This window comes from Littorina saxatilis, linkage group LG16 (genome assembly GCF_037325665.1).
Source record: "Littorina saxatilis isolate snail1 linkage group LG16, US_GU_Lsax_2.0, whole genome shotgun sequence".
Lineage (NCBI taxonomy): Eukaryota > Metazoa > Mollusca > Gastropoda > Littorinimorpha > Littorinidae > Littorina > Littorina saxatilis.
The window spans coordinates 33,143,192-33,164,304 of NC_090260.1; the positions used below are offsets into that span (position 1 = coordinate 33,143,192).

The 21,113-nt window shown below is 43.6% G+C and overlaps 1 protein-coding gene across 1 annotated transcript in view; it reads left to right on the forward strand.

Annotated features, from left to right (window-relative positions):
* Positions 1-1,345: 1,345 nt before the first annotated feature.
* LOC138950872 (uncharacterized) overlaps positions 1,346-21,113 on the forward strand; it is a 39,350-nt gene continuing 19,582 nt past the window's right edge. Inside the window, exon 1 of the mRNA XM_070322584.1 lies at positions 1,346-2,718. Within this exon, the coding sequence (XP_070178685.1) occupies positions 2,491-2,718 (228 nt within the window). The 5' untranslated portion in view covers positions 1,346-2,490. The remainder of the gene's footprint in view (positions 2,719-21,113) is intronic.

Genomic DNA, 21,113 nt, shown 5'->3' on the forward strand with positions numbered 1-21,113 from the left:
ATTGATTGCGTTGTTTGATGTGCCCTCCACAAAAGAAAGCGACGAAGACACTGTCAGAAAAGCTGTCATTAAAGCATTAATATTGCAAAGAGTTGTTACCGGGGGAAAAAAGAGCATGTTGAAGAACACGCGACTGTTATGTATGTGTTTTGTATGGAGAGGGGGGGGGGGGGGGTTGAAGAACACGCGACTGTTATGTATGTGCTTTGTATGGAGAGGGGGGGGGGTGGTGTCTGGGGACAAACATATTAGTAATGGGGTTTGTCTGTTTGCATCCATCCCTTTTTGGCACACACTCGCACGCACGTACGTACACACATTAAACACATCACACACTCACACAACGTACACACACACACACACACATACACGCACACATACACGCACACGCACACACACAGACACACACACTATTATATAGCTCGCACAAAATACATCAGCACTTCCCGGGGCCCGGGTAGCTCAGGTGGTAGAGCACTGGACTTGTGATCGAAAGGTCGCTGGTTCGAATCCGGGCCGGGACGGACACGGGTCAACTTTATGTGCAGACCCAGAGACGGTATCCATCTCCCACCCCCGTGTCACCACAATGGCACGTTAAAGATCTTGGTCATTCTACCATAAGTGCAGATGGCTGATACCACCTAAACACGCATACATCAAAAGCCGTGAGGGCGTAAAAACTCGAATCGTATAAACCAATTCATGTCCAATATATATCTATAGGCAATTAAGACCTGACGGACAATAAGCCCCTCAACATTTACTTTTTTACTTTTCAGCACTTCCCATGTTTTCATTCCACACCGCACAATATTTTGAAAACATTGCAACATCGCAGTTTCTAGTTGTATTACTTTCATGTACGCTGCTCTGTTTCAGGACTGTTAACTTCGCTGTTAACACGCGTCTTCAACAGTCCAGGGGGATTTCCTGATGGCTACGTAGCAGTTGGTGACTCCTGCGCAGGATCTTTAGCCGCTGTGAGTCCACTACCAACACAACCACATAATAGACAACATGATGAATCAGGAGAACTGGATTCAATATTAGCAGTCAAAGATTGCTAGAAATCCCGGCTGTTTTTCTTTGGGGTGTGCGTTTGTTATCAACGCCCACCAAGGACAATGCAGCGGGGGTCTGCCTCGCCTGTACTTTAGACTGTGAGTGTTGTCACAGTCAGCTGTACTAGTATTTGTTCGTGTAACGGATTGTGCTCTGTATGTTATATTTGATATAAAAGTTCAGCAGCAACAAATGCAGCAGTGGTGTATACATGTACTATGTATTCTACCCTTTGCGCAGGAAAGTTTGCCGTGTGTGTATAGACAACAGTAGCCCTTTCTATCGTCAGCTGTTCTTTTCGTGCAAGGGATTTTGTTCTCGTGCAACAATCGTTCAGCACAGGGGCTGTATTTCTTGCCAGTAGAGGGGCTCTATAGTGTATGCTGTGTGTCTAGCGCAGACTGGATTGGAACCCCTTTGTGTCAGACAGAATGGATCGTAAATTGAAGGCCTTGTTCAACATTGAAGGAAAAAAGTTCCGTTATGAGCTACTTGTGCTTTGTGGAATACCTGACTGTTTGCGTGACTGATTGAGACTGAGAGATACGAATGACTTCAGTCGAAATGAAAATTTCAAAGGGTTTTCGAATAGGGAGAACGCACAGGTCTATAATTCAGTGTTTAATTCCCCAAAGACTCGTCTCGGGTTGAAAGATCTTTAGTGTGTGCAGACAACGTCTTTGTGATTCTCATGATTGTGATTTTCAACACTGTTTTGCACTTGGAACCGGTTTATAATTCAGTGTTTAATTCCCAAAAGACTCGTCTTGGGTTGAACTTGAAGGATCTTTAGTGTGTGCAGACACCGCCTTTGTGATTCACTTTTCTGTGTAGTTCAACTCCTTTTTTTTGCACTACACCTGGAACAGGTCTATAATTGACAGTGTTTAATTCGTAAAGATCGCTCAAGTCGAAGGATCTTTTATGTGGAGACAAAGTTCATGTGATTTTTATGGTTGTGTTTTTCAACTCTGCACTGCACTGCACTGCACAATACTAAGTTGTGAAGACCTTGGAAAGACAAACCGGCAAGCCTAGTTCAGACTTTGAGTATAGGCTGCTATTAAAATACCGCAATGTTTGTGTGTGGCAGGAAACTTCGACAAGGAATAAGGAAACAAGTAATGAATACCTTGTGTACCACTTAATAACAGCTAAACAAAGAACACAAACATTCACGACGACAGCAGCGCAGTTTAGCACTATTTGAAAAAAACCTGTGAAAACATTCTTCATATCACGTGAAATCTTCCGCAGAGCTGAAACTGGGTTACTGCACACAAATCAGCAAAACAAACTCTCCGCATAAAAACTCTACACTCACAAAGCAAAGATCTTCATCGCTCACAGAGTCTGCAGAATAACATCACTGTCCAGGCCTCCTCAGACCAACACAACCCCCCAACTCTCGTTCAAAATCTCACCATGGCGCGAGATAAGACGAGTTCTGGAGCACGCGGAAGCAGACGAAGCGTGAGTCGCCGGAAGCGGTGGGAATGTTGCGGAGGAAGCCGTCTGTGGATATTCCTGGTCCTTGGAGCCCTTGTCGAGGTTCTGGGGCTGGTGGTGGGAGGCATCTACCTCAACGTCCGTTCCCTGACCTCCAGTCTCCAGCACACGGAGATCCTCCCCACCTATGTGCCCGTTGCTGCTGTGAGTATCTTTCTTTGATGTTGTTGGTAGTGGTGGGTGTGGTGGTGGTAGGGGGGGGCTGCAGAAAGAGGGTGGTGGTGTGTGTGTGTGTGTGTGTGTGTGTGTGTGTGTGTGTGTGTGTGTGTAGATGGTTTTGTTGGTTTGGGGGTGGGCGTAAATTTATGGGTTTGGGGGGAGGGGTGAGTATGATGGCTTTCGGGACTGGTTGGTCCGGTGTCAGAATAATGTGACTGGGTGAGACATGAAGCCTGTGCTGCGACTTCTGTCTTGTGTGTGGCGCACGTTATATGTCAAAGCAGCACCGCCCTGATATGGCCCTTCGTGGTCGGCTGGGCGTTAAGCAAACAAACAAACAAACAAACAAACAAACAAACAAATGGCTTTTGGGGGGGTGGGGAGGTAGTTGGGGTTTGTTTAGCTCGAGTTGATTGGGGTGGGGTGGTCTGGGTGGAGAGAGGTCAAGGATTGTGATTAGGACGAAGTTCGTGATTGTCAGATAAGTATCGGTGTACCTAAGTTGTATCTGCGTGTCTAACTGTTTGTCATCCATTCAGTAGCTCTGTTTGTCTGTGCCTGTCTATGTCCGATTATGCTTTTTCTGCGTGTCTTAGCTCTGTTTGTCTGTGCCTGTCTATGTCCGATTATGCTTTTTCTGCGTGTCTTAGCTCTGTTTGTCTGTGCCTGTCTATGTCCGATTATGCTTTTTCTGCGTGTCTGCCTGTTTCTCTCAAGTATCGTGTTTTCGTAGAAGTAAATATGTATAATGACTGTTCAGGTTGTAAAACATCTAGCATCTAACGTGTATAGACTCGTCCTTGTCTTTCACCGAATGTCCTTGTCTCTCTGTCTGTCTTTATGTCTGTGTGAGTGTGTCTCTCTCTCTCTCTCTCTCTCTCTCTCTCTCTCTCTCTCTCTCTCTCTCTCTCTCTTTCTCTTTCTCTCTCTCTCTCTCGCTCACTCTAAAACGCACACTCACTCACATACACACACACACACACACACACACACACAAACACACACACTCACACACACCCCAATGCAAACTTGACAAACACAACAATTGTCCAACTATTACTATTAGCAAACACTGCTGTGTCACACAGAAATGCGCTAAGTAGCCACTCACGTGCTATTCGTGACATTTGACAATAAACACGCTGACAACTAAATGGGGCTGTTTCCTACACACACTCAAACAGCATAAAGAGCAGAGGTAAAATGTTATATTAAGTGGACGTGACATTTTACCTCAAACATTTTCGTCCCTCATCTTTTCCATTATGTACATGATGTACGCTGCTCACTTTTAGATAAATATATAGAAATTTATAATGAGAGCGCTGCTAAAAATGCCAAAATTACTGTGCACTCGATCGCTTGTACTTTCGAAGAAAAGTTAAATATAGAATGACGTCAAGAGCGAGAATGCAGAGACATTACGTCATGAGCAATGAAGGTCATCCTTTACTATGTGTGTGTCTCCGCCGCTCAGATTCAATCCTTTGAGGTTGTTGAACTCTCCTCGGGTTATTCTTGTTCAGTGTTGCAATCGGCTCCGAAAAGGTTTGATTCTCCAGTAGGCTGTCTGTGAAGAGCTCTTTTCTAGATCTAATTCTTACCTCCTCCCACCACCTCTTCCATTACCTCTAGTGTGCTCCCTGCTTTCAAAATTCCTTGTTGGAATGTTAGTCCTTACGGCAGGGCAATAACCCCTTGAAAAATACCTCGGAAAATGTTTTAATGGTTTTGGGTAGTTTAACTCCTGAAGTTTACAAATCCGCAGGATGACATCTTTAAATCCTTGGGCAAATTGAGACAAAATTAATTATAGGAAAATTAGGAAATGTTGATTTTTTTGTTTTGACACAAAAGGCATTCCATAGAAAAAAGGGCTAGAATGGCGTCATAACTTCATGACGTCGGGAAAACGTAATGAGTAATATGACGACACGTACAGTATGGCCTGTAGTGTTGTCCGTGTCCGTACTTGAGCTCCTCTTCCAAGACAAAAAACAAAGGCATTTGACGTGTTTCATTCTGCTAAATGGAAACAATTTGCACATGAGTGTGTATGGAATTACATCCAGGCTGAGAAGATGTGAAACCTGTGTTATTCGTGGACTTGTGATTAGTGCGTATGGTGTTCCAAAGCACAGGTTTCACTGTCGAAGATAAAACTTGTAAATTGATCTTACAAGCGATGATCAAAGAACATCGTGAGAGACTAGTTTTCTCCAATTTGATTGTTTACCAGACGATAAAGCTATTTTAGATGGAAGCGTATGCCATCTGGTGACAGCTGTTCATTAACCATGTGTGTTCGTAGGAGTGCTTAATTTCTCTGCAGAAGATCCATGCGTGAAAATCGGTAAAGTCTTTCAGCAAATGTCGCAGTTTGTAAGCGAGTGCTACAGGTGCAAAATCTCAAACAACATATCACGTGAGAGATATGAAACCTGGCTAGCTAGAACCTCCAAGCACCAGTCCACATAAATCAAAAACTACCGCCCACATCAGCCCATTGCTGAACGTCCATCTGAAAAGGGCTGTATTGCAATTCTACGGGGATCTTCCAAATCTTGATCCGGTTGACTCTGGGTGGTTGTAGGATGGGCAGAAAACCGCCTGGAGTAGAACCTACACCAACTGAAGTCATGCTAATTTTGAAGTGTGGCTGTGGAGAAATTTACCATGTGCAACAGCATGCTGTGGTTGCGCAGTCGGTCAATGTGCGTGTGCCATCTTATGTCGATGTCTACTCCTTGGAAATTGCACAAATCCGCACTGGTCATCCATCGTAGTCATCCGCACTGGGTATGTGCAACAGTCACCTTCACCGGTCACCAGCACTGGTCATCTGGATCGGTCATCCACACTGGTCATCATTTGCGGTCATCCGCACTGGTCATCCTTTTGTGATCATCCGCATCGGTCATCCGCACTATTCATCCTTCATGATCATCTGCACTGGTCATCCGCACAGGTCATCCTTCATGATCATCTGTACTGGTCATCTGCACTAGTCATCGTCCATGATAATCTGCACTGGTCATCCGCACTAATCATCCGCACTCGTCATCCGCACTGGTCATGTTTCATGATCATCTGCACTGGACATCCGCACCAGTAATCCGCACTGGTCATCTGCACTGGTCATCCTTCATGGTCATCTGCACAGGTCATCCACACTGGTCATCCGCACTGGCAATTCTCACCGGTCACCCGTACTGGTAATCTACATGACATCTTGCGTAATCATCGGGCGTGGTCATTTATTGGCCATCAGTCATAGTCATCCGCTACCATTTCGGCAATTGAAAAAAGGATCGATGGTGGCTGCCCTCAAACTGGAAACTCACTGCATGACCATGTCATCTTGTGTGGTAAACCAGCGTGGTCATCCCGCCTGGTCATCTGGAGTGGTGAACTACACATCATCCTGTGTGGTCATCGGCGAGGTGAAGTGCATACTAACCAGTATCCCTGGTTCGTAGCCATGACCTTTACGTTATGAGATAGAGGTCTTTTGTATATGAGACATGGTACATCAGGTTTAGCCTCTTGACATGACGCCTAATACACCTCCTCGGGGCGTCACTAACTGACACAACACTGTGTATATGGTGTCAATCGCTTGGCGCTGTGACACCTTACAAGGCCTTTCGTCTGATGTATACATTCCTCACCTGACTAGATCTTTTTTTTAAAAAGAGCACAAGATAACTTTAAGTTATTCTGGGTATTACAACCACTTTTCCAGGATTAAGTTGTTATCTGCTTGCTCACCGACCAAGTCACTCATTGATTCTGGAACCCACCAGGATGGTAGGGTCACTTCAACGACGAGCGCTTCATAAGCTGTCTCCACCTCTGGCGGCTGTGAGCAATTTTTGGGAAGTTGCAAAACATTTTCCAATCCACTCTGTAATGATATCTGTCCCTCTGTTCATTTGTCTTCTCTATCTTCTCTTTCCGCGCACCATACCCTGTACGATGGTCTTGGAGAGCCCGCCTGTTCTTTTTACATTGCCATACAATCTCAGCTTCGTCTTCTTGACAGTGATCTTTGTAGTGATGCACGTGCTAAGTGATGGTTTTGTAGACATTAAAATGTATGACCTTGAAATTGTTTGACCTTGAAAACGTGTGACCTTCAGTGTTGGTGAACGTTTTTATTCATGGCAAGTTTTAAGAAGACATTTCGTCATTTTATCTTCAAAAATAGTATAATCCTTTATCATTTGAATGAACATTTGACATTCATATGACCTTGAAATGCGATGAAGGTCAAGCAAAGTGCAACAGTAATCAAAGCCCACAACACGTAATTATAAGCTTAAACCATTAGCTGTAACTGAAAAAATATATTGCTAAAACTAACTATATCATCCTGCTCCGTTAACCAGTTTTAACGGTTCCTCAACAGACCAGCGATTCGGGTTATAGTGTCTGCTAATCATGTAACTGTTGTTATGCATATTAACTCCCGTTTTATCTCCCGGAAAACATAAATAAATACAGTTCTGCTAGTTTATAGCATGCAGTTTCGACTATTTTGCAGTCTGGAATCCATCTTGTCCGCCATCTTGAATACATCAAAATGCCCAAGGATGACAGAGTGTCATCCGTCGGATCTGTAATCTACAGACATCACAGAGTTCAAAACAGTCAAAACATTCTCCGAGGTATTTTTTGAGGGGTTAAGGTCAAAATCGGGAAATGACGACCTGACTATGTAGGCGGTGGAGACACACACAGAGTAAAGGATGACCTTCCTTGCTCATGACGTAATTTCTCTGCATTCTCGCTCTTGACGTCATATATATATTATATATATTATATGATATAATAAACAGAAGGGTGGCGGAATCCCCCCGCGGGTTAGGGGGAAGAATTTACCCGATGCTCCCCAGTATGTCGTAAGAGGCGACTAACGGATTCTGTTTCTCCTTTTACCCTTGTTAAGTGTTTCTTGTATAGAATATAGTCAATTTTTGTAAAGATTTTAGTCAAGCAGTATGTAAGAAATGTTCAGTCCGTTGTACTGGAAACTTGCATTCTCCCAGTAAGGTAATATATTGTACTACGTTGCAAGTCCCTGGAGCAAATTTTTGATTAGGCCAAAAAAAAAATAGGTCTGTTTACGGTAACATAGGCCAAAAAAATAGGGTCGGTAGGTCGGGATTTTTTTTTTTTTTCCAAAAAACCATATTTTTACGGTTTTTTTTTTTTCTTTTTTCTCCCAAATGCCCAAAAAAAGTCTAGGGTCGCGCGAAAAAAATAGGGTCGGTCGGGTTACCGTAAACAGACTATTTTTTTTTTGGCCTTAGTGCTTTTGTGAACAAGAAACAATTGAAAAGTGGCTCTATCCCATCTTCCCCCTTTCCCCGTCGCGATATAACCTTCATGGTTGAAAACGACGTTAAACACCAAATAAAGAAAGAAAAGGGTGGCGGAATGTGCGCGTCATTCAGTTTTGGTCACAAAAAACCCAACTCACATACAAGATTGTTCAGACTTTTGGCTGAAAGAATGCTTTATTTAATTTCGAGAACATTTTTTGGGGGGAAAAAAAGGACAGAAACGGTAACAGATCACTATATACATCTTACTCACGCGAATGTTTTGTTTTGTTTTGTTTTTCCAAGGCCAAGCGATTTAATCAACGACTTAAACCTCATAAGCGATCAGTCGAGTAGTGTTATTTAAAACAACAGTTAAGAAAAGAAAAAGACAAATACCCGTCCAGAGAGAAGAAAATTATCCCAAAGGAACGTCCTCCACCCCTTTCCCCTATAAAGGCCCGGTGTGACGTTTTCATCTTTCGCCGTTTTGATATTTCGCTTCTCGGCCTCGTTGATCTAGTATAAACTCTACACTGCGGTACCGGTGTGACGTTTTCATCTTTCGCCGTTTTGATATTTCGCTTCTCGGCCTCGTTGATCTAGTATAAACTCTACACTGAACAAAAAAAACCACCCTTCGATAGTACTGATGAGCGACCTTGTGTACCTTACATTCATGGGGCCAAATTTGTCCAACCAATTTGTTTTATTTTACTTAGAAATTTGATTCATCCTAAAATGTTTTCCTTCTTACTCAAGGGACGTAACCACTCAGTACACGTTTTCGAAGAATTCGATTTTGGGGGTGAAATCTATTAAATTTTACCACCAATTTTCTTCACATGCAAGAAACTGACATGCTTTTCGTCCATACATAATTTCACTTCTTAATTTTACCAGGAAACAACATTTCAGTCTTGAGTATATGTCGAGGGGGAAATAATTATGTACACAGGCGAAAGATGAAATCGTGACACCGGACAAGGCCACACCAGATACTGTAGAGTACGAACACGTTCGTTATGGGCAGAATATACCTGCGCAGTTTCAGCGGCACAGACGACGCACGGCCTATTGTTTATGCCGCGATAGGGATTATGACGAGTACTTGGCCTGTTTTCCTTTCATGCAACGTGGTAGTGGGCAGTGATAATCTGCAGTGCGTCGTTGGTCCTGCTGAAGTTACATATATATGTGAGCGGAGCCCCTTATAAACGGTAAAAAAAAACACTGTTCACATGAGCTTCTTCTCCAGCGTTCGACGGTTTTTCACACAAGCAATGATCTATGCTGTGAGTGTTTATAGTAAAACAACAGTTGAGACTCACAAATGACCGCAATGGATCGGGAGATGCCTCAAAAGAATTCAAACGTCATTCTCTCCACGCGTTTCACACGATCAAATAAAACTCTCCCGGCAAAAGCATTCAACCTCGCAGTGTTGTTTCAAAACACCAGTTAAGAATCCTCAGCAATCCTTTGTGACCACAAACCTGTGCTTAGTTGACTTAACCTCTCGCTTTCTATGTGTCCAATGTTCGTGTCAAACTGTAAGCCGTCTAGGCAAACGACTAAATCAAACCCACTGTGTACATTAAATCCTTGGGTGGTTGATTCTACCAACCTTTCAGCAACCCTTCATTCCTGCTAAACTTACACTATAGTCCTTGCTAATCCGTCAGGGCCGGACCCAGGGGGGGGGGGGGGGGGTTCCAGGGGTTCCGGAACCCCACCCCTGGAAAAAGCATGTACCTTGCTTTGACTTTTACTAGTTTTAGCACCAAAACAATGCTGCTCTTAACCCTCAAAACAAGGCCCAGATTGCACAGATTTTAACCGTTTTTCACAAATTTTCCGGGGGAGCATGCCCCCGGACCCCCCTAGTTCGCGCGCCTGCTCTGCCCCCCCAAAAAAGGAGGAACCCCCCCTGTTAGGAAACGCTGCCGTTGCTGAGCTTTGGTTCGGTTTTGTGTGTTGCATGTGGTTGACTTATTTGTACTTTGTGGGAAAGTACCGATATTATATTTTGTAAACACAATATTTATGCTTGGACGAGAATGCAGGTGAACTTTCTAGTCCTGTCAAAACAAGTTGTTTACCATGCTGTTTTAGTCGTGAGTTCGTGGCGTTCGTTCGGATTAAGTGCGTCGGCGCTTTTGATGTACGTCATAGAGAATGTCGCTAGTTTAGTCCATGCACGGCTCGTATAATGTAGTTGTATCATGTTCGGTCTGGAATATTCTCGAGATTGAGTATCTATACATATAATAAAAGAGAGTGTCTGTCTGTGTGTCTGTCTGTCTGTCTGTCTGTCTGTGGTCGCCATACCTCTGGCTCTGAGATGGCAAGAGGCAGGAACAAGATAGTGTGCACGTACACTCCCTTGGTGCCGCAGATGTGCACCTGGGTTTTAGTTTCTTGATTCACTGTTTCCTTTCTCAGAATATGGACCTCCCATTTATTGAATACAGCCTATATGGTGCAAGACCAGTTCAGTGCCTACTGTTCACCTGTAGCAAGCACATCATGCCAGTGATATTAGAGACTCGCTGTTGCTCCTATGAGGGGAAGAAATGAAGAATGAAAAATTAACTGGACAGTTCCGGAAATTTCTAGAAGGTAAGGGAGATAACTGTTCACCTGTAGCAAGCACATCATGCCAGTGATATTAGAGACTTGCTATTGCTCCTATGAGGGGAAGAAATGAAGAATGAAAAATTAACTGGACAGTTCCGGAAATTTCTAGAAGGTAAGGGAGATAACTCTTTTTTGTCTGTGGTCGCCATACCTCTGAGATGGCAAGAGGCAGGAACAAGATAGTGTGCACGTACACTCCCTAGGTGCCGCAGATGTGCACCTGGGTTTTAGTTTCTTGATTCATTGTTTCCTTTCTCAGATTATGGACCTCCCATTTATTGAATACAGCCTATATGGTGCAAGACCAGTTCAGTGCCTACTGTTCACCTGTAGCAAGCACATCATGCCAGTGATATTAGAGACTCGCTGTTGCTCCTATGAGGGGAAGAAATGAAGAATGAAAAATTAACTGGACAGTTCCGGAAATTTCTAGAAGGTAAGGGAGATAACTCTTTTTTGTCTGTGGTCGCCATACCTCTGAGATGGCAAGAGGCAGGAACAAGATAGTGTGCACGTACACTCCCTAGGTGCCGCAGATGTGCACCTGGGTTTTAGTTTCTTGATTCATTGTTTCCTTTCTCAGATTATGGACCTCCCATTTATTGAATACAGCCTATATGGTGCAAGACCAGTTCAGTGCCTACTGTTCACCTGTAGCAAGCACATCATGCCAGTGATATTAGAGACTCGCTATAATTGCTCCTATGAGGGGAAGAAATGAAGAATGAAAAATTAACTGGACAGTTCCGGAAATTTCTAGAAGGTAAGGGAGATAACTCTTTTTTTGTATCCAAACAAAGGAGGTAAAGCTAATGATAATGGGATAGCGAACGTCTTAAATTGCTACAGGGCTCCGCTTACTCCCGGGCGAAGCCGGGCTTAACTGCTAGTTTACTATATATGCCAGCGCGATTTGTATGTAAAAAAGCTTCTATTTGAGTTCTGCTAGATGTGCAGTTGTATGTATGTAATGCTAAATAAATCCTCGAACTCAATTTGACGAGTTGTTTTCTGCTGCTGCGAAGACGGGCGACGTAGAATAAAAGAACACAACTATACGACGTTTGAGAACTTGTGGCAATCTCAAGTGTCGTGTAACACCCCCCTTACATCTCATTTGGTCCGGCCCTGTCCGTGTCCGGTTAATTTTTCCCACTTGCCTTCGAAAAGTGTTCCGCACCCGTTTACAAGTACCCGTCTGTGACCTCGGGTGCGACCGGCCGTGACCGTTGGAAGTGTGTGCATCCGACCTTATCGAGGGAGGTAAAGCTACGTCTGACTTGTTCCTCTCTGATCGTTGAACCGTGTTTGAAGGTCTCTCTTTGGTCCTTGGATGCCAGGACTTCTGCTTGCTGATTGCTTACATCAGCAGAGAAGGACCACATGTGAGAAGGGGTCATGCCTCATAGTCCTGGGGATTTGCACTACAGAGAGAGAGAGAGAGGGGGGGAGAGAGAGAGGGGGGGGAGAGAGAGAGAGAGAGAGAGAGAGAGAGAGAGGGAGAGAGAGAGAGACAGACAGACAGACAGACAGACAGACAGAGTGAGACAGACAGAGTGAGACAGACAGACAGAGTCAGACAGACAGACAGACAGACAGAGAGACAGACAGAAAGACAGACAGACAGACAGAGAGACAGACAGACAGAAAGACAGACAGACAGACAGACAGACAGACAGAGAGACAGACGGACAGACAGAGAGACAGACAGACGGACAGACAGACAGAGAGACAGACAGACAGAGAGACAGACAGGCAGACAGACAGAGAGACAGACAGACAGACAGACAGAGAGAGCAACACAGATTTGTGGTAAACAGGAGGTAGATTTCGTTGACGTTCACATGTAAATACTGTGCTGTGAACTCTCACCTTCTGTCTGTCTGTCTGTCTGTCTGTCTGTCTGTCTGTCTGTCTGTCTGTCTGTCTGTCTGTCTGTCTGTCCGTCCGTCCGTCCGTCTCTCTGTCTCTCTCTGTCTCTGTCTCTCTCTGTGTCTCTCTCTCTCTCTCTCACACACACACACACACCAACACACATACACACACATACACACACACACACACACACACACACACACACACACACACTCTCTCTCTCAAAACTTCCTTTTATAATAATAATAATAATAATAATTCTCTTTATTTATATAGCGCCTTATCCGAAGTTCAAAGCGCTTTATGCCGTGTGAGATGGAATTTTTTACACAATATATCACGCATTCACATCGACCAGCAAACCTCAAGCCTGTTAGGCGAATGTTCACCTTTCGCGGCCTTTATTCCAAGTCACACGGGTATTTGATGGACATTTTTATCTATGCCTATACAATTTTGCCAGGAAAGACCCTTTTGTCAATCGTGGGATCTTTAACGTGCACACCCCAATATAGTGTACACGAAGGGACCTCGGTTTTTCGTCTCATCCGAAAGACTAGCATTTTAACCCACCATCTAGGTTAGGAAAGGGGGGAGAAAATAGCGGCCCGACCCAGGGTCGAACACGCAACCTCTCGATTCCGAGCGCAAGTGCGTTACCACTCGGCCACCCAGTCCTGCAGACAATATGTGAATTCTCACCTGTCTTAGTTCCACTAGTGTTTAAGTACTCACACACACACACACACACACACACACACACACACACACACACACACACACACACACACCACCCCATATATATTTATTTATTTATTTATTTTATTTACGAGGATTTATATCGCGCACGTATCTCACCACACAAGGCGACTCAAGGCGCATGTTACCTTTTTATGCCGTGTGAGATGGAATTTTTTACACAATATATCACGCATTCACATCGGCCAGTAGATCTATCGACTGCCTTTAGGCGCTGCATCCACCTTTCACGGCCTATTATTCCAGATATATGCGTATCGCAAGGTACATGCAGTAGCTTTTTATATTTAGTCAAGTTTTGACTAAATATTTTAACATCGAGGGGGAATCGAAACGAGGGTCGTGGTGTATGTGCGTGTGTGTGTGTGTGTGTGTGTGTGTGTGTGTGTCTGTGTGTGTGTGTAGAGCGATTCAGACTAAACTACTGGACCGATCTTTATGAAATTTGACATGAGAGTTCCTGGGTATGAAATCCCCGAACGTTTTTTTCATTTTTTTGATAAATGTCTTTGATGACGTCATATCCGGCTTTTCGTGAAAGTTGAGGCGGCACTGTCACGCCCTCATTTTTCAACCAAATTAGTTGAAATTTTGGTCAAGTAATCTTCGACGAAGCCCGGGGTTCGGTATTGCATTTCAGCTTGGTGGCTTAAAAATTAATTAATGACTTAGGTCATTAAAAATCTGAAAATTGTAAAAAAAAATAAACATTTATAAAACGATCCAAATTTACGTTTATCTTATTCTCCATCATTTGCTGATTCCAAAAACATATAAATATGTTATATTCGGATTAAAAACAAGCTCTGAAAATTAAATATATAAAAATTATTATCAATTTTTTTTTTTCGAAATCAATTTAAAAACACTTTCATCTTATTCCTTGTCGGTTCCTGATTCCAAAAATATATAGATATGATATGTTTGGATTAAAAACACGCTCAGAAAGTTAAAACGAAGAGAGGTACAGAAAAGCGTGCTATGCAGCATAGCGTAACCACTACCCCGCTCGCGCGCTCTTCTTGTCAATTTCACTGCCTATGCCGTGAGCGGTGGACCACGAGTATACGGTCTTGCTGCGTTGCATTGCGTTCAGTTTCATTCTGTGAGTTCGACAGCTACTTGACTAAATATTGTATTTTCGCCTTACGCGACTTGTTTTTCCTCTCCTCAGTACAGTCTTGTCTAAATTCCAACCTGTCGCTCATGTCTCTAGCACAGTACGCCACTATTCGCAGAGTCAAGAACTTTCGGCATCTGGAACTGTTCCAACTCTCCTCAAACAAAGATAGCTTTCTGTTTTTCTTGCCAGTATTTTTAGAGCTACCCCATCCACTCGCTCCTAGTTCTCTCTCATCTCTGTCTCTCTTTTTCTGTCTCTGTCTCTTTGTTTCTGTTTCTGTCTGTCTCTCCCTTCCTCTCTCTCTCCCTTCCTCTCTGTCTCTCTCTGTCTCTCTCTCTCTCTCTCTCTCTCCTTGTCTGTCTGTCTCTCTCTCTTTATCTCCCTCAAGTCTACCCCCTCTCTCTCTCACTCTATATATATATGTCTCTGTCTGTCTGTCTGTCTCTGTCTCTGTCTGTCTGTCTGTCTGTCTGTCTGTCTCTCTCACACTCTGTCTCTGTCTCTCTCTCTCTCCTTGTCTGTCTGTCTCTCTCTCTATTCATCTCCTTCAAGTCTACCCCCTCTCTCTCTCTCTCACTCTCTATATATCTCTGTCTGTCTGTCTGTCTCTGTCTGTCTCTAGCTCTGTCTGTCTCTGTCTCTCTCTCATTCTCTTTCTCTCTCTCTCTCTCTCTCTCTCTCTCTCTCTCTCTCTCTCTCTCTCTCTCTCTCTCCAAGCTTTGTATGTCTTAATCTCTCTCATAATATACTGAGAGAGAGAGAGAGAGAGAGAGAGAGACAGACAGACAGAGAGAGAGACAGAGAGAGAGAGAGACACAGAGAGAGAGAGACAGAGTAATGAAGAGAGAGAGAGCATGGGGTGGAGAGCAGACATAACAAGAAAGTTGGCGCAAGAAAAAGAGAGAGAGGGTGGGGCCTGAAAAGCCGACTGTGAGACAACAACATCATGTTAAATTCTGCAGACGGGTTCACAGTGAATGGTGCCATAAGATGATGGATCCACGAACTGCACAAGGTTGTAAGATGAAAGCGATAATGATAATCATAATGTCTGCTTTGGGCTCCAACTCTCTGCCTCCATGAAAACAAGGAGCATGGGTGTTTATATGTTACGCAGATTAGCATACGCACGCACGCACATACACACACACGTGCGCACGCACGCACCCATACTCACATACACAACCACGCGCACACACATGCGCACACACACACACACACGCACGCACGCACGCAAACACACACACACAGGCACACATCCACACACACACACACAAACATACACACACACACAGACACACAATCAAAACACACTAAAAGAGATGCGCTAAAGAAAGAGAGAGAGAAGACCAGCTATGGAAACAACAACAGCAACCCCTCGCTCAGTTTCAGGGCTGACGCAATACAACTCTTTATCACACGTACAGCCCGCACAGCACCGCGCTTTGCTTCCAGGAACCATGTTTTTTACATGCTCATACATTCATCCCTACTCAAGCCCCCCCCCCCCCCCCCCCCCATCCATCTCACCCCCGCAACTACTCCTGAACAACAGCACGCTTCACTTTCATGATCCATGTTTTTTACATGTATACACACACTTCCAAAATCACACACATCCCAACCTTCCAGCACAACGGGTCCTCCCCCCCCCCCCCCACCCCTTCTCCATACTGCTGTGGGCCATGGCTGCCGAAAGTCGGAACAGCTGGTGTTATCTCTGAAAGACACAGAGTGCATGATACCAGAGTGTGAAAGTTCGTCGGCTGACAGACTAGGCACAAATAATTATAATTATGTGTACTGCATTAGAACATCCCAGACAGAATAAAGCCTTCTAGATGCCCATGTATTGTGTTCACAGAAACTTTCGTGGTAAGTTTCATGAAGATCGGTCTGGACAGTAGTTTTCTCTGTAGCGCTCTACACACACACACACACAGTGGTGGAGGATGAACTTCACTTCCTTGATTCAACTCAACTCAACTCAACTAAACTCAAATTTATTAATCCATATGGAAATTACATTGTAACAATACTCATTTCCAATCAAAAGAACAAGAATGCACAACAACAACAACAACAACAACAAAGCATCATAAAAAAATAAGTGAGTATGATTATTATGAGTATGATCACACAGTCTCACTAACGCAAACAGTCATCCGTCAAGTCAAGTCTGCCAACACACAACTCACTCACACAACAACAACAGCAACAGCAATACAATTTAACAATTCGTGTACAATGTATGCTCATCTCAGGCAACAGTTATTACCGAATACTTCCACCGGCAGTGATGAAATAAGAGTCAGTTCTTTGTTTACTGACAGCGACATCCAAAGGCAATTGGCAAAATATGTGTACGATTGTTTTCAACTACGCAGGCGCAATGCGTTTTCCGACTGTCCCCAATAACTTATGCTCATCTTCAGGTCCTCTTTGTTCACCCTGTTCCACTTGGTTTTGTATTACATGTATGTTATGTTATATTGCTTCCTGTACTTATATATCTTGTATGTGTCAATAGGCTCTGTGCTTTAATGACAATAACTTCTGATTCTGATTCTGATTCTGATTCACACACACCCCACGACCCTCGTCTCGATTCCCCGTCTATGTTAAAACATGTAGTCAAAACTTGACTAAATGTAAGTGCTTTTGTGAACAAGAAACAATTGACAAGTGGCTCTATCCCATCTCCCCCCTTTCCCCGTCGCGATATAACCTTCGTGGTTGAAAACGACGTTAAACACCAAATAAAGAAAGAAAGAAATGTAAAACAAAAACTACGAGTCGTGAAAATAGTCTCTTTTGATATCATCAGTGCGTGTACCATTCTCACTGGTGGTGTCCCAAACACTAACATACTCATTACTGCCATGGTATTATAATTGAGACCACTGAGACTTGACATTAGAGCCTTTGCAACAGTTACAGCGAAGAAAGCAAGTGTTGCACTCTTGTTCATGAGTTCTCAGTGCCAAAATGAGGGGGGATAAGGTTTCAACACAACCGTTGCGAGCGTGGGAAAGTCAGCGCTACTGCCGCTTCCCGCCTTCCCGTGTCAAGTGGGGATGGGGAGGGAGGGGGGGGGGAGGAGGGGGAGGTCAGGTTCGTTGTACTACTAATAGTGTGAGTACTAGAACCATGCTACTAGTTCAAATGCGTGTATGCATGAAGTTTGTGTGTGTGTCTGTCTGTCTCTGTCTCTAGCTCTGTCTGTCTGTCTGTCTGTCTGTCTGTCTGTCTGTCTGTCTGTCTGTCTGTCTCTCTCTCTCTCTCTCTCTCTCTCTCTCTCTCTCTGTCTGTCTGTCTGTCTGTCTGCGTGCGTACGTGCGTGCGTGCGTGCTTTAATAATTCAGTAATCCGGCTGTTCCTTATCCACAGAGTAATCTCGTCATGATTAGGGAAACTCTAAAATATATTGTCATGCAGTGTATCATGTCATTCGATGCTGTATGGCAGTATGATAAGAACAGAATAATTCCATCAGTACCCGCGTTGGCGATAGCATATTTACCCAGCAAAGTGTGATAATCACAGGCTAAGATCGTTCACACAATAGCGTAATAGTGCTTAGTGTGTCTAACGAAAAATATTCTAGTGCTTACAAGTAGAATATCTTTGCTATAACCCACTTCAAACTCATAGGGTCAACTATATATATACACGATATAATTGTCTATGACATGTAAAACTATTTCGTACAAAATGTCCATATTTACAGGATATTAATTTATATCCGCGTCCTAATAATCATATTCATGGGGCGATATCGTCCGTGCTATAACATGCACACGGTAACTAATAAAGGCATTCCGCGTGTGCTGTGTCTCGGTAACGACTGCATGCGCTCTGCACAATGTTTGTATGGAGCTGTCTGTTGCCGATGTAACGATGTCAGCTTTTCGCCTCTGTTACCTTTCCCATTCGGCCTCGTTGATCTTGTATAAACTCCACACTGAGGAAGAAGAAAAAAACTTTAATAGTACTGACGATCGACCTTGGGTACTTGACATTCATGGGGTCAAATTTTTCCAACCAATTTTTTTGTTTAAACTTAGTTAGAAATTGGATTCATCCTAAAAGTAAAATGTTTCCCTTCCATTCAAGGGACGTAACCACTCGGTACACGTTTTCAAAAAAATCGAATTTTGGGGTGAAATCTATTCAATTTCACCACCAATTTCCTTCACATGCAAAAAAAACTTACATACTTTTTTTCGTCCACTGCTTTAATTTGACCAGGAAACAACATTTCAGTCTCGAGTATATCGAGTCGGAAAGGTGACGGAGGCGGAAAGCTCACGTCGCTACACCGGCATCTAATAAGCAGACGACATCAGAGGGAGTCTTTTCGCTTCGTTACCTTTTCCTTTCCTGCTGTTGGGGTTACCCCTGTTATATGAAGTCTTATATCGCGCGCGTATCTCCAGACTCGGACTCAAGGCGCAGGGATCTATTTATGCCGTGTGAGATGGATTTTTTTACACAATACATCACGCATTCACATCGACCAGCAGATCGCAGCCATTTCGGCGCATATCCTACTTTTCACGGCCTATTATTCCAAGTCACACGGGTATTTTGGTGGACATTTTTTATCTATGCCCATACAATTTTGTCAGAAAAGACCCTTTTGTCAATCGTGGAATCTTTAACGTGCACACCCCAATGTAGTCAGGTTCGGAACATCTGCAAAATACCAGGAAATTCTGGTCTTGGCAGTCTCGTCTGTACTATTTTTCGATGGCACATTTCTCTCTCTTCCTGTCTCTTTTTCTTTATACGCACACACACTTGCACGCACGCACGCACGAACGCACTATATGTATGGACGCACAAACGCACGCACGAACGCATATATATGCGACGCGCGTCGTAAATGGTTTGTATCCGAATAATATATGTTACAAACGGACATAGATTGGTTTTGGGGTGTTACCTTCATTCTTTTCACTCGGGTTTTGTCCCGTTTGAAGAATTGTAAGTTATTAGAACGTTAAAATGATTGACAAGACAAAACGTCACTTTTACAGTACGTCGAACGATTGGTATTTTAAGTAGACTTATGATACAAATAATGAACTTATCTCAAAATAGTCCCGCAGTGGGGCACTGCGGTTATGAAATTAAAGGCCCCTCCTGTTTTTGGAACCGCAGGAGCTTTCTAGTTTGCTGTTAGGTAGATTTTTGGTTCCTCTTTCCTGTCATGCTCTCTTTTTCTTCATGAATTCTTTTCTTTTTTCTGCCTTCTTGCTCATTCACCTGTATTTTTTCCAAAAATCTCTTCTCTTGCCGCTTGTCTCGCGATTCATGTATAGTTTAATCTGTTAGTGTTCTGATGTAAGTCCAGCAGTAGATAGGTTAAGCCTATTTTAACATACTGGAAACTGGTAATCTTCCAGTAGGTATTAATTTCGTTTTACTAAAGCCTGCTGGGACACAAGTAATGGGTTAGTGCATTTGTAAACAAGTACAAGATATTTATTCACCAATAAATATCTTGTACTTGTTTACAAATGCACTAACCCATTACTTGTGTCTTATATCGCTTGACAAGTGGCCCCCTTCATCCCCCCCCTTCCTCGTCCTGATATGGCTCTGCGTAGTCGGCTGGACGTTAAGCAACAAATAAACAAACAAACAAAAATCTCAAAATAGACCGCAACACGGTGGCCCAGTGGTAAGGCGTCCGCCCAGTGATCGGGAGGTCGTGGGTTCGAACCCCGGGTCATACCTAAGACTTTAAAATTGGCAATCTAGTGGCTGCTCCGCCCGGCGTCTGGCATTATGGGGTTAGTGCTAGGACTGGTTGGTCCGGTGTCAGAATAATGTGACTGGGTAAGACATGAAGCCTGTGCTGCGACTTCTGTCTTGTGTGTGGCACACGTTAAATGCCAAAGCAGCACCGCCCTGATATGGCCCTTCGTGGTCGGCTGGGCGTTAAGCAAACAAACAAACAAACAAACAAAAAATCTCAAAATAGACAAACACTTATGGTACAAATAATGAACTTATCTCAAAATTGTCAATGTATCTCGCATGCAAGATGCCGGCGAGGTAAAGTTTTTGGATTTCCGTGTGATGGGAGCTGGCTGTACACCGGAAATACCTGCAATAACACTTTTAACGTCTCAGAAAAAGTCTGCACGATCACATTCGACGGTGAAAGAAGAATGTAAAATGTTTTTTGCAAGGGTTCCACAGCTTATGTGTGTGCGGTAGTATGGGAGTTATTGTGTGTGTGCGTGTGCGTGCGTGAGTACGCGCGCGCGTGTGTGTGTGTCTGTGTTTTAGGTTGCATAAGAAATGTCACATCTGACCATTCTTAAAAGCAACAAATTCTTGTCTTAATCTTGAGTGGCCATTTTACCTTAACCATGCGCGCTTTCAAGTCCATTCAAAACATCTTTTCTTCTTCTTCTGCTCATATTTCAAAACACTCAAAGGTTCAAGTCCCTCTTTCAACGAACGCATGCGCGGTTTCAAAGCAAAGCATTTTTTTTCCAAAATTTAAATGTTACGCCCCAGCCTTTGTATGGCGCACGCGTGAAGCTAACTCATTGAAGTCATTCCTATGAAAGATCTTCGTTCCTACCCGCTTCGCTTTAGTGTAAAAATGCTAAACGTTTCCACGCGGGTTTTTTTAA